Source organism: Ornithodoros turicata, chromosome 4, assembly GCF_037126465.1.
Source record: "Ornithodoros turicata isolate Travis chromosome 4, ASM3712646v1, whole genome shotgun sequence".
NCBI classification, from domain to species: Eukaryota; Metazoa; Arthropoda; class Arachnida; order Ixodida; family Argasidae; genus Ornithodoros; species Ornithodoros turicata.
This window is the reverse complement of record NC_088204.1, coordinates 7,696,704-7,711,051: the sequence shown is the minus strand read 5'-3', so window position 1 is coordinate 7,711,051 and position 14,348 is coordinate 7,696,704. Positions and strand designations below refer to the sequence as shown.

General features: G+C 45.5%; 1 protein-coding gene and 1 long non-coding RNA gene across 4 annotated transcripts in view; one reads left to right on the top strand and one right to left on the bottom strand.

The window, feature by feature from the left end:
* LOC135390895 (uncharacterized) overlaps positions 1-14,348 on the bottom strand; it is a 50,502-nt gene that overhangs the window by 2,038 nt on the left and 34,116 nt on the right. The window lies entirely within an intron of this gene.
* The window catches only part of LOC135390891 (dihydropyrimidinase-related protein 2-like), a 33,979-nt gene that overhangs the window by 3,553 nt on the left and 16,078 nt on the right, over positions 1-14,348 (top strand). Inside the window, exon 1 of one of the 3 annotated variants that reach the window (XM_064620860.1) lies at positions 1,688-1,887. The exons of 1 other annotated variant lie outside the window; for it this stretch is intronic. In XM_064620860.1, the coding sequence (XP_064476930.1) occupies positions 1,867-1,887 (21 nt within the window). In that variant the 5' untranslated portion in view covers positions 1,688-1,866. Of the gene's footprint in view, positions 1-1,687; positions 1,888-7,832; positions 8,229-14,348 lie in introns of those variants that run through there. One more of the 3 variants, XM_064620859.1, reaches the window with a different exon arrangement.

Below are 14,348 nucleotides of genomic sequence, written 5' to 3'. Positions count from 1 at the left end.
CGGTGAGCGAGGGGGGCGTACGCCTTTTTGTAGCAATTTTGATATAATGATAATTGTTTTTACCACCCTTTTACACCCTTCATCAGACGCTATGTCGACCTAGGTGGTAACTATAGAATCTACTATAGTACTACTAGCTACTATAGGTAGTAACATTAAAAATCCTTAAACGAGCATGTCCTTTGAGATACAAATCAGCAAAATTTTGATAAGTATATAATTTTGAACACTGAAGCATTTCTCGAGCACATTAACACCGGCTTATCGGAGCCGGAAAACGGTAAAGGTGTAGTTTCAGGTAGATTTACACGTAAATTTACACGTAGCGATGGAGCTGATTGCAGACCAGCGCCTTCTCCAATCAGCTCCACCGCTACAACACACGTGACCCTCTTACGCGAACGCAAGTCGCTCCTTTTTGCGCTCGAGAAGAGCGTGGTGTAGGCTCATTTGCATAGCAACATTTAGCTATTTATAGACGCGCGTGTTTCAGGATATATAAAAAGATGGATTTAAATAATGACTGACTCCCACTCTGCTATCTCGCATTTCCCAGAAAATATCTAATTAAAGCGTTAATCAATGAATTGTAGTTAATTAGTCGTCCAGTAATTACACATACGCTTCCCAGCAGGATGTACGCCTGCTCGCAGAACCCACCTGCAAAAAAACGGTACGTGTGTAGCTTTCATACATTTTTCTTTATAAAAAAAATCCGCAACGGATAAAAATAAGCCCCTGTATACAAGGGAAAAAAAAAAAAAGAAGAAGCAGACTTAGTAGCTCTTTGGCGGCACACAGTGGTTTATAAGCACTCAGTACTCTCCGTACCACACTCTTGAAAATGAACTTCACTGCCTAGCACGCTCCTAACCAACCATCATCTCCAATGATGTCGTTATATGCCCTGATTTGTTGAAAACGGGAGGCGTACGCCTTTTCTGTGACAATTATGAACAGCATAAGTGTCACAAAAAAGGCGTACGCCTCCCGTTTTCAACAAATCAGGGCAGATAAAAATATCATTCGAGATTATTGTTGGCTAGGAGCGTGCGATGCGGTGAAGTTCATTTTTAAGAGTGCAGCACTAGACAGCTGCTTCGTCCTTATTGGGTCAACGTCAGCAGTGCGCAAGTGGGCAACGTTTGTGTGGGCGGCGCCGGAAGGTCAGAAGTTTTCCAACGTAAGGGGAAGGTCATTTTATTCAAAAAGTTAAAGTGGCAATGGCCTTTTTTTTTTTTTTTTTAGGTTTCGAAGCAAGCTCCTCCTCCGTCGGGAATAAAATGACTTTTAACGAATCAAATGTTATTGAAATAGTGATAAAACGCGAGCTAGTGGCACAGGCCCACACACACAAAAAAAAAGTCGACACTAGCCGCGTTTAAGATCCGTTCGCGTGCATTTTTCTTTTCGTCCCTCATAGTCTCAAGCGTTACCGTTACGGATCAAATGTCACGTCATACGCAGCAGCAGCAGCTTGAACCGGTGCATTTTGGGTTATGCTGCCGAATACTCGAATACACCCAGACAGATCAGTCTCCACGTGACACGTTATTTCTCTCTCCCTGTCTGTGCGTTAATAATCCAATGCCACAATCCAATCCAAATACGAAACAAAGGGCGAAGAGGGCTGGGAGAGGGGAACTATGTGGGAGTGCGCGTGCCAAAAACCAAATGCCGCCGCTGCGGCCAAGATCGCAGACGCGGCTTAGCAGAAACACTTCGTTCGCGAGTCAGCAGACGACTTTACCTGCGACATCAACCACTGCATCCGCTTTTGCGTCGTCTGCTTAGATATCCGCAGCGTGCGTGTGTGCCTGTGTGTGAAATCGTGTTGACAGCGCTGATTGGATTATTTCGGACATCATGTCCTTCGGCGGAATCAAGGTAAAAGCCCAGTGTTGTAACACGATACTTCTGTAGTTGCCCCGCAGCAACAGATTTTTTTTGTAACTCATTAATGAATTTTTGTGTCGAAATATAGAAAGAATATATTTTGAATATATATAGAATATATATAGAAATATTTTGTAACAATTGAACTTCCACTGCTTAAAACAGGAGAGAAAAAAAAAAACACGTAAAAATCGAGATTTCTGTGTGTGTGTTTGTGTTCTCTTGACAGCGCTGGTTGCATATACACTATAAGACAAAATGGGTAAATCGGGGAGTATAATTACATTCTATTTCCCCACATTGCAATTACTATCGATTTCAGGTTGCTTGGTTGATTGATTGATAATAAAATTTACTCCCCAGCACTGCGAATAATCACTAAATTTCGCATAAACTTGCACGCATGTAATTACCGAAGGGAACCAACGACTGAAGCAGTGTCGGTAGTCCCTAAAAGGGATAAAATTGCTCCCTTTTTTCATCAGGGTATAGAGTGCGGCACATCTGTTTGGTACCTCCTTCCCCACCCCTTTTTTATTTGCTGATATATCCTCGCTCATACATATAATTTATTCGATATATGAATTCAGGAATGACCAGGAATGACAGAAAAACTGAAACTACCGTCGAGAAAAATAAAAGTGGCGTGCGCACACTTTCCTGAAATGGAAGCGCACAAAAGTTCGAACGCTTCGCAATTCCTCTGTACCGCGCTTCCAGTGGTGGTTTCCTCCGGCGTGCCGTATTTATGCGGCCCTATCCTTTGCACTGAATCCGATTTTTACCCCGAACTATCGCTCGACTTTACAGCTACACACTCCAAGAAAAAAAAAAGGAGTAAAACGGGGAGTAATTGCAGCTTCTACTCTCCTAGATTGCAATTACTCCCCATTTTAGTCCCCTAACCCGACATTTACTCCCCAGGACTGCAAATTGTCACTGAACTTCGCGAATGGTCTCCTGAATGCAACAGTCTACGTCAATATGTGACCTTGGTCAATTTGATGGCATAAGGCTGTATACACTCAGCCAACGTAGCAATTTTACACTCACACAGAGTAAGAAACAGTTAGCGCAACTTTCTTCGCAAATTGTGCCCTATGTATGGCGCAAGATTTTATATAACTCGATATATCACGGTTGACGGTTTGCTTCAAAGTATTTTCATGCATGCACACGAATTATGTACCTGGGACTCTTACAACAGCGCGTGAAATGCAATCTGTGACATTCATTTACTCCCGTGCATTTACTCCCGAAAGGGACTATTTTTTTGTGACAATGCATTTAGTCCACAAAAGGATTAAAACTACTCCTTTTTTTCTTAGAGTGCACCGCAACAGAAAGGGAGCAGAAACAGTACGGGTACAGAAGCACCTTCTGTAACGTACCTGAGCTTATCTCTGTACAAAACTGCACGACTTCGTATAAGACAGGGAACACGTGCGTGATGAGTAGTGGTGCAATACGGACCACAAAGCGCCCTTTCTTTACTTACCCTCAATTGCTTTAACCCGACAACGCCCCCCCCCCCCCCTTTTTTTTAACCCCTAAATTTGCGCGGAGCACTTAACCTCGAAAAAATTCCGTCCCTCTGAGCACGTATATATATTTATGTAATGAGCTGATTGAGGAGCGAGGAAGATGTAGGCCACTAGAAGCAAGGAGAGAACCTCTCGTCCCATGCTATGAATAGAAGTCACCTCTCCGCAACAAGTAGCTGCACGGTTTGGAGGTAGGTTGGAGGGGCCAACCTTGCTATGTCACTCTTTGTCTTTTGCTATTTTCTCCAACAAACACGCGCGCGTCTGAGCCGTTGCAGCTGCTGTTTCTGACATCTCTGGATTGCGCGAGGGATATCGAATGGAGTAACGAATGAAATGTCTATCTTCTGGCGCCCTGTACTAGTGATGAATGCTGTAGCGCGCTTTAAAAAAATGTTGCGGCCCCGATACGGAACAGAGTGAATCTGGTGCGGATTGAATGCATTACGATTTTACCTGCGCAGATGCGGAAATGTGAATCCGAAGAGCATTCATGTTTCCGCTCTCGGGAACTCTGAAGACAGAAACGAATAAAATAACAAGACCACAGACAACAAGCATTCACAACTATATCGTTCTGTCTTCTGACTGTTGAAAACGGGAGATACATCACTCTTAAAAATGAACTTCGCCGCATAGCACGCTCCTAGCCAACCATAATCTCGAATGATATCGTTATCTGCCCTGATTTGTTAAAAACGGGAGGCGTACGCCCTTTTTGTGACACTTATGCTGTTCATAATTGTCACAAAAACGGCGTACGCCTCCCGTTTCCAACAAATCAGGGCAGATAACGATATCATTCGAGGTTATAGTTGGCTAGGAGCGTGCTATGCGGTGAAGCATAGGCGCCGACTGCGGGGGGGCGCGGGGGCCCATGCCCCCCCGGAACATGAACTAGGGGGGGCGCCGCCTCCCCCGGGAAGTCCCGCTAAGAGACTGACACCAGCCTTTGGGGCTCGGCGCGCCAGGGTCAAAAGAGCGAAGAGGCACCAACCCCAAAAATGCATCTTGCAATTTGTAAAATATGTATTCGCCCACCATACTCATTATCACAGTAGAAGGTGAGGCGAAGAAACACAGAGGATGACACAACACATAGACTGAATTTCGCCCAAAGCAATCAGGTCAATGAAAATAAGCAGTCGAAAAGGTACCAGCAGCTGCGAGGTGTAACGGTAGGATCTTCGGAACGCATATCCGTTGGGAGCGGGTTCAACTCCCGCTGCTCCATTTCGTTGACCATATTCATTATATTGCGCGCATTGCGGGTCAAACACCGAGGATTCAATGCATTTTGTTCCTTTTGCACTCAGCTTTCAAAGGCGTAATGCCTTCAGTTGTGCACATGTTCACTGTTTACGTTCTCTCTGTTTTTCTTTTTGTTTTGTTTTTTCTGTTCTTCCTTCCTCTTATTTCTATACCAGTTCTGCATACATCATAGGATCCCGCCGGAGTGTGTGATTCTTCAACTTTAGTTTTGTGTTCATTTTTCTTTTCTTTTTCCTTTTCCTTTTCTTTCCTTCTTTTTGTTTTCTTTTGCTTTCTTCTTTTCTTTGCCTTTTTCTTCCCCCTTTCACTTTTGTGTTGGAATAACAAGCCGACATCCATCTGGCTTTCTTTTCCTTTCTTTTTTTTTTCTTAATAAACATATCCCCCCCCCCCCCCCCGCCCGCCAGAGTACGTACTTCGCGGTGCGCCCTTGCCCCCCCTGGGAAAATGGAAACTCTCCGCCTCTGCGGTGAAGTTCATTTTTAAGAGTGTATAGCGGTCAGGCAGCTTCTTGCTTTCGGATGCTTGTGTATGACGTAGCACATTCCAACCAACTTCCCTTCCTGTGATGCTCTGTTTTTAGAGTGTAAGATGTGACAATTAGCGTTTTTCTCATAATCGCAATCACTGGGCTGGGGTGGAGGTCACTATTACGTTTATGATGTAACAGCTTTACATTCTTAAAAATGAACTTCACCGCATAGCACGCTCCTAGCCAACCACCATCTCCAATGATATCGTTATCTGCCCTGATTTGTTGAAAACGGGAGGCGTACGCCTTTTCTGTGACAATTATGAACAGCATAAGTGTCACAAAAAAGGCGTACGCCTCCCGTTTTCAACAAATCAGGGCAGATAACGATATCATTGGAGATGGTGGTTGGCTAGGAGCTTGCTATGCGGTGAAGTTCATTTTTAAGAGTGTATAGTATATGGATGGCTAGGCGGATACTTAGCAGGAAGCCCCAAAAGCAACGACGTGCTCCAGTTCGCAAGCCCGCACAAACACTCGCACCAAAACTCCGCACTCTCAACACCGTTCATCGCCTTCAAGCGTTCCCACCCCTCGAATCGAGCTACTTGATAACACCCCCCATATCATCTTTCCTTTCCATTGCCACCTTCTGTCATTCTTCCCACCAGTCTTCTTTCTTCCGTCTCCCACCACGCGCACATCGCGTATCACTTCGAAGACACCATGCAGCATCGTCTGCGTAGGCGTCATCCAACAAGCGTAAAACACGAACATTAAACTCATCAAGACGGCGGCGGCAAGCAGTCTGGTCGGTCCTCCGAAGGAGACGGCACGCAACGCCTGCATTACACGCCGGGATGAGAATAATGGTGCTTAATACTCGTGGCTCACGAAGTTCACACGGGCACAGCATAAGAACCACGCCTATATATGGATATATATATATACACACACATATAGTCTTTGTTGTCTTTGTAGCGGCTGTATGTGTATGTTTAAGAGACAATGGGATGAAGTTGGTGAGCCGTGTTTGACGTCTGCCACCACAATAGAACAGCTGGGTGTTGACACAACGGGCGTTTGCTCCAAGTTCGCGTGTTATCATAAATACAGTGTGTGTAGAAATGATTTAAGAGCGGGGCCGTAAATGTGTTTGGAGTATTTGTTACGGGGTGGTATGTGCATATCGCGAAGTATACTCTAACACTTCTCTCACGGGATCCTTATTTTTGTGTATGATCAGGAGGGCATCTCTCAACGTCAGTGGTGCAACAGAAGCGTGGTCACTGCAGTTTAAAAAATAAGTGGCGCTTGTTTAGGAAAACATTTTCCGTGGAACAATTAGCACGCGAGGAGAGATAAAATAATAGAATTAACGGCCACGCCTAAAGACACATCAACGAAAACGTCCTTAGTTCCGCTTAGGTCGTGCATGATGATGAAAATACCAAAATAAATGTAAAAGGACGTCATCGCTGTGTTTGGTGACAATGTCATCGCCGGGGTACGTGGAAAACGACCTATACAGATACAGGATATAGTGACAACTTCGCGGCACAGAAACAGATAAGTATGCGTCGTGTTGGTGTTATGTCTAGCGTACATTTGAGAACGGAAGTGCTTAAAAATAGCCGGCACGTCGAACGCGTGCGAGACGAGGTTCATGCACCTGCTATCCCAGACAGGAAGAAGATATAATAAAGCCAAAGCCATAGCCAGCAGAAAGCTAATAAGCCTTCGTCGAGATGAAATAATGCGCTGGAGCACGGAAGAGACAATGGGGTCTCCTCCGCGGAACGTCTCGAAGGAGCTAAGTTATGGACAACGGCGTGTCTTTCACGACGGCAGCTGCGAAGCGTGGATGAATGCCGAAGATCCCGAGCTTCTAGCAATAAACGCCGACATTTGCATCTCGGGACTAAAGGTGCTTTTTATTTTCTTCCTTCTTAGCTTCTAAATGTGTCTTTTCCGATGAATTTTAGGAATGTAGTGATGACGTTGCTGCAAATGCCAAAGATACAAGGGCGTATCCGTCAGAGGATAAGCGAAGAACTTTATACAAACATACATTGTTATTGTTACACGATATCACCCTGCTGAGAGCTCTAAAAAGGGGCTTCACTACGTGACATGTCCAAGGCCCACAACTGCGACAGTAAATACAATACGACAGTAAATACATGTACTGACACAGTGGTTTACAAAGAATCGCAAGCATGAGGGAGGTGGGGTGGAAAAAAATTTGGGGAGCGGGGGGTCATTATTACGGTTCCGTTGTAACAGCCTTACATATCATTGTCGACATGTGTCCAAAGCTGAAATGACTCCGGCAGGGTGCGCAGTAGAGTCACTAAACGAGCTCGTGCGTAGGAAAGAGAAGAAGGGGGTGTCGATTTGGGGGGAGGGGGATGAGGGGGCTGGATAGATCACAGAACTGAAAGCTCGCAACGTAATGATACAACACTTTGTAGCAACCATTAGTAAAAACTAGCCACTGCGTTCAGTGCTCACGCTTTGTACACAGGAAACATTCAAGGAGAGGGAGCGGGGGTTCCAATTAAAGAGCGCGCCAAAGCAAAGCAGACGACCGCTCTGCTTCGCTTTCCACGAGGCGGCGCTCGCTACGCTTCCGTTTTCGCAGGGAAGCCGAACCAGCGAGGGAGGGAGGACGAACACATCTGAGCAAGGTGGTTTCTCGGCTTCAGTTTCGCTGGTTTCGCATTGCCCTCCTGGATAAGGCGATCGGTCGCGTTTTCATTTTTTTTTCCTGTTCTCCTTTTACCCACGCATGTTCTCGGTTTGCCATCGGTGATCAACTCAGCCGGTCTATTTATCCGCCGTGGGAACAGCGAGTGTGCGCAGACGACAAACAGTACTGTGGCGCAGCAGAACGCAGAACCTCCGCGCTATCGTGCTTTTAAAGTGGTACGAACTGCCCATATCTGCAACGCCATACCGAGTGGGCCGTTCTTGTCGTCTGCGAAAATATGGATACGTCTTCGAGGCCGTCGTCTACCAAGAAAATACCCATCCATCTGAAGGTATCTGCCGCGTTTTGCTTCTTCTCTGCGATCAATATCGTGCTTTTTTTGTTACTTGCGGAAACCGTGAGAGGGAAACCATGTCGAATGCCCTGTTTTAACGTTCAAGGTCTCATAGTGGAACCATAACACAGAAAAATGGGGTGCAATGTTAAAGATCGAACAGCCGAGACGCGACGCGTCTCTACTATAGGCGCGTCGCGTCTTTGGAGAAAACGTTGGCGCTTATGTGTGTGAGTATACGGTTGTAGGTTACATTATGCCTCTATTTTTTTTTCCTCCATATTATATGAATGGAAGGAACGGTTAATATATTCATCATTCCCGTCTATCCCGCCTGACATATGTCAGCGTGCTATTAAAAGATGCGGAGGAGCATATATAGAGGTAAAAAGAGCCAATAGACGCCACGCTTTCCTCGCATTGTACATTGATAATATGTCTAAAACCTTACCAATATGAGTTTCCACTAATTATTTCTCTCAGTGATTCTCTCACAATTCTCAAGAACAAACCAAAACTGTTAGACTAACATAAAAAAAAAAGAAAGCAGATAACAGAAGCAGAGACGATTACCGAAACTAAAACTATACCGGAAACAGAAACGCATACCACGTTGTACCGTTACGGGAAACAGAGTCGAAAATGAACCAAAATGAACTGCCGGTGCTGACTTCGTTTAATGGCAATAGCTCTTATTTAATGACACATGATGATTCTTTTCCCCCGAGGGCATGCACTGTTGATGCAAGCACGAGGACGCGCTCCTACGCGCTCTTTTGATTGATCACCTCGGCATATGGCTACTGTTTACTACAAGCATGCAGCGTCCGTCTGTGGGTGCGACCCTGGGTAGGAGGGCTTCGTTGCGCCCACGAAGCGTTGAAGTTATTTCCGCAGAGCACGCCATATACAGGCTCTGGAGAAACGTTTCTTCAGATTTTCTTTTAAATCCCGGATGATGTACGCCAGTTCACCGGCGCGAAATCACTTGGCGTTCGCGCGTACTTTATCAAGCACCGCTTTGGGCAAAGAGGAGTGCCGACAGCGCTGCACGCCACACAGGGGCATCCGCTCGCAGCTTCGTAAGAGCCGTTTTGATACCGGAAGCGTTAACGGAAACAAAACTGAAATGCCGGTATCAGAAACGGAAATATTCGGAAACATTTGAGTAACTAAAATGCAGACGGCAACCAAAATAAATTAATTAACCAATTAATTAACCAATAAAATAAATAAATAAATAAAAAAAATATACTGGTAAGCCTTCCACTGAAAGGAAGGCCTCGAGAGGAGAAATGGCAAACGCGCAGGGCTGCTATATTTTATCGGTTTCAGCATTTCGTCGTTGGCCAACACCGATGAATAACATTATTTTTCAGCGAGCATTCAATCAGGGTATCGGTCAGCATCATAATTGTTATCGACATCACATGACAACTGTGGCTACTACACTCTTAAAAATGAACTTCACAGCATAGCACGCTCCTAGCCAACCATCATCTCGAATGATATCGTTATCTGCCCTGATTTGTTGAAAACGAGAGGCATACGCCTTTTTTTTTTTGTGTGACAATTGTGAACAGCATAAGTGTCACAGTTAAAGGTGTACGTCTCCCGTTTTCAACAAATCAGGGCAACATATCATTCGAGATGATGGTTGGCTATGAGCGTGCTATGCAGTGGAGTTCATTTTTAAGAGTGTACTTTTCAATGGAGGATAAGTATGACTACTTCTACTCCATGACTGCTTCTCGCAGTTTTTGAACATGAACACACGTTGCATGTGTAACGCCAACGTAAGAGCATTTGATGTACGCGGATGGTACGTGCCTGGCACCTTTGAGAACAATGTCATGTGTAAATTGGTGCCGATTTCCGCCAATCTCACTTTGACGCTCACCGGTGCGAATAAAGCTGATAAAAAAAAAGTCTATACATGTTTAAAAAAAAGAAGAAAAACACGATAAAAAAGCCCACAAGTACCGCGTGTAAACGGTACCCAGGAACGCCTCATAAAAGATGTCACGCCCGTATTTCAATTAATCTCACGCATACGGGGTCTAAATCCTTGACCCGTATTCGTGGACGCTTCCTTCTTAGTTATAAACCGGTCTTATATATGCAACAGACTGTTTATACGATATATGCTACGGACGTTCTGAAAGCGCATTCATTACGTGATCGGCGGAGGGGGGGAGCACCACCTGCACAGCGCGCTGGTCACCCGCGGGCAGCTGCTCTGGGCAATAGTTTGCACCACTTTCTTCCAACTACGATAATATCGTCATTAGAGGGAGTCTATATGGGTCGCTTTCTTACGAAGTTGTCGCACCGCATTTCCTTAAAAGGTTCACGAGGAAAGTCTGTGCTGGGACCGGAGTTGTGTAAGTATTATATACGGAGTTGATATCTCTGACCCGTTTGGGGCGTAATTGGCGTATATAACTGATGTGACTCGGGAGGGGAAAAAAAAATGACGCTATGAAAAATGGCGAACTCGGAGACGCGGCTGTGTAATTGGCCGTCGTTCGAGTCGTCGTCTTCCTGAAAGAAGGTTCGTTGGTCGGATAATAAGGGCGATGGTTTCGCAAAAGATAAAAAAAAAAGTCCTGTCGACAAGTTGATAGATGTTATTATTATTATAGATGCGGTTGATTGCGTTCAGAGCCCCGTGTTTTTGGTTTAAACCCTGTAAAACTCATATGTATCGCCCGGTTTGCATCATACTCACTTTTAACAAAAAGCCTCCAAACGAACTATAGTCAAAATGCAGAGTCAGCCAGCAACGCTGGGCACTGGAGACAGCACAACCGGTGGTAGGATTCGAACCCAGCACCTCCCAGGCTCCAGCCACGATCGAGAACGAGAGCCTCCGCATTACCTATTGGTCCTTTGTAAGCACGTGATCTCTCCCGCGGCCACTCATTGGCTCATTCTCGTCGCGACGCCCCCGTCGGACGAGTATTCTTGGCGTCGGGTTTCTGCAACCGCCCTTTGCTGTAAAAATTAGAATACAGGTTCTGGTTTATTCAAATAACAATTTCTTTATTCGGTACAACTGGGGAGCAAAGTGTCGCGACCCCTTTCAATTTGCGACTAGAATTCGAAATTTCCGGTCTTCCTGTAAGTTTTGTGATAACACTGCGGCACTGTGATAGCTGCCGGGAACGGCTGAGGCCGCACGCGGTATGCATACGAAGTAGGTGGCAGCAAAAAGAAAAGGGCAACGTTCGCGAATAAGTACTTTAAAAATGCACGGCAAATAACGTGTAAAGTAAAGTAATTTACTCGCGCGGGCATTCGATATACACGCGGCTATCGAATAGTCTCCCCGAAATATTTATAGCGTTGTTCGGTATAAATTCGCGGTTTTGCCAGTAGGCCAAGTTTTACCATCAGGCGCATGAGACGCACTGTACAAGACCGGCGATAAGAATTCATAAGAACCTCTCTAACAGCCCGTACGCCTTGTATGCCTTCCGGCAGATAAGATACGGAGTAATATATAGTGCGCTTCGTAAGAGCAATAACGGTCGTTGTGCACAACGTGTATGTACAGCCTCCGTCAAAGTTAATAATAACACTGAAAAAAAAATTCACATTTCCGAGCGTGATAACAGACACCCTGGACGCACGGTGGGGAATGTTAGGTGAACAAAATCCTCGCTTTAAACTAACAGAATCATTTTGTTCAATTTAAATTTCCTGGTGGCCCCAATGGTTGCTGTAATTGCGCTCGGGAACGAGACCACATTTTTTTTTCAGTGTTATTATTAACTTTGACAGGAGCTGTACCTAATACCGTATAATATATAGCACATCTTGGGGCGTTGCCATGATTTCCCACGCCAATAAAATCGCCAATTAATATAACGAGATGATAACTTATTCGTGACCCCGAAGCTGCATTATATTATTTTCGTAACGCCCTTTAGCGTCTACGCGGTCGCGTAATGTCGTAGAGATCTTGACAATCTAACGCGCAAAATGGAGACGTGTGGTTCCGCGTTGTTTCGAACGCGTTGCTTCAGTACTTCCACCGTACAACATCGTACAGACACAAAACAGGTATATTGCGAGATGTATAGTCGCCAAATGTCAAAGATTTATGCAAGCTTCTGCCACGCCACAATTCACAGCAGGTGTTTTCCCCTCGTTTGACGCCATCTGCGAATGGCACCCCCCCAGCTGACTGATTGCATTTGTGACGTCATGGAGATCAAGCGGGCTGAGAAAAGGACAAGGCTTTCTCTTCGACAATAACGCACCATGATACACCGGTTCGTCGGCTTTGTACGAATAGCATCGTTAAAAAAAGACCCGTCAAAAACGGCTGCGCGAAATTTGAGTATTGTTAGGCGTCAACGAGGGCAAAACCGTCCAGGGTGATGGGAGTGAGGTGACGTCATACTTTGAAGGGGTGTGCCGTGGGTGATAAAAGGCGAGGAAGGAATATGGGTGTAAAGCAATCCTCTGCACGTGACAGTTACGAACGGGGAGCATACTGGGAATTGAAGATAAGGGGTAAAAGGAACAAAAATAGTAAATGCATGCCCGCAGACGGTGAGAGATAGTGTTCTAGTCCACCGAGCTCCGGAGGGTCAGCTCGCGAGTTTTATGAAGCAGCCTTACGGCAGTCTTCCAGCGCGGGGCGGAGGGCGGAGACGGGCGTTGTTGTTCTGAGACAGGCGCCAGAGCTCCTGTTGACGTCACGTATTCTTGGAGAATCCGAAACTATGAAGCTTTCCGTGTTCTTTGGAATATTCGTGGAAAGGCGTGGAAGGAACCCATTTGGAAGGCTCTTCAGCACGATAAGGAACTATAGGCCATTTGACAAAGTTCCAGGGAGCAGCAAGCGCCCTGGCAGGGCGGCAGGGCGTGCCGGGAAATGCTGTGTACACCGACAACTATTTGTACGGTGCCGTCGTCCCCGATCGTCGTCGTCGTATATGCACCGCCGCTGTCGCGTTGCACAGCATTTCCCAGCATGCCCTCCCAGGGCGCGCGCGTTGCTCCCTGGAACTTTTGCAAATGGCCTATTCGCGTGGACACTGCGTTTGACTGCGCGCGGCCAATGAAGCACGTGCTTTCTCCGGATAATCAGAAAAACATTTCATGCGTTTCGATTTCAAAACTCGTTTGAACCTTTCCTAAGAGGTTAAGGAAAGATAAATAAAACGAAATCCGCACGCGAAGAAGACGTCGCCTCCCAGTCATATAGGAGTTTCGGTAGACTTCTTCCACAATCCAGCAGCGGGCCTTGAGAGTTGCATAGAGCAGAATTCTGGTCATGTACGACCTGGTACGTGACGTTGCATGCGGGGTCGCATAGCAGGCTAATCCCTTTTCGCGGCGCAGCATTCCGTGGGAACTCATCGCCAAAAGCGTTAGCAGTCGGTGAGAACATATATAAAGGAGGATTGGCGCGTCCGATGTTGGTTTTGAGACGTCGCTATTTAGCTAAATCCTCTTCATCTTCTTTGCGGTATCGTGGTCTTCAGAAGCGCCTCGAATTCCTGACATCCGAACCGGACGTTTACAGTGTTGTGTGGTTGTCTGCTGTACTGCGTGTTTTCATGTGGAATGATGCTGGATGATGATGATGACAATGCGATTTTAGTATGAATTACTACGAACACGCTCAAGTTACCACTCGATCGATCCGGACATTATTTTGAGGTATATGTATGCGCAGTGGATACGTACCACACATTATTTGCCGGAAATGGACGTGATAGCACGTGCTTTGCGATACATGAAATCATTTCCTCATAATTTTCCTTTAAAAAAGTATCTCCTTTCTACTTCATACGGAAAAGTAATCGAGTAATCGAGGAGTCTCTATTATATATAGATCATGATAGTGTTAATTACAAAACGGGAGGGTAAACCCTGTCATACAGTCAGTTTAACCTGAACAAATGTATAATAATAAGTATATGACACTGTCTCAGTAAAAAAGGGAAAATATGCAAAAGTAAAAAAAAAGAAAGAAAGAAACAACAGAGAAGCAAAGCAAAGATGGCAACATGTGGCACAACCTCATTAACTGCGAAAGAAAATAAGCTATTTACTACACAAAACTGTGAACGACTCATACAAACGCGAACACGATGG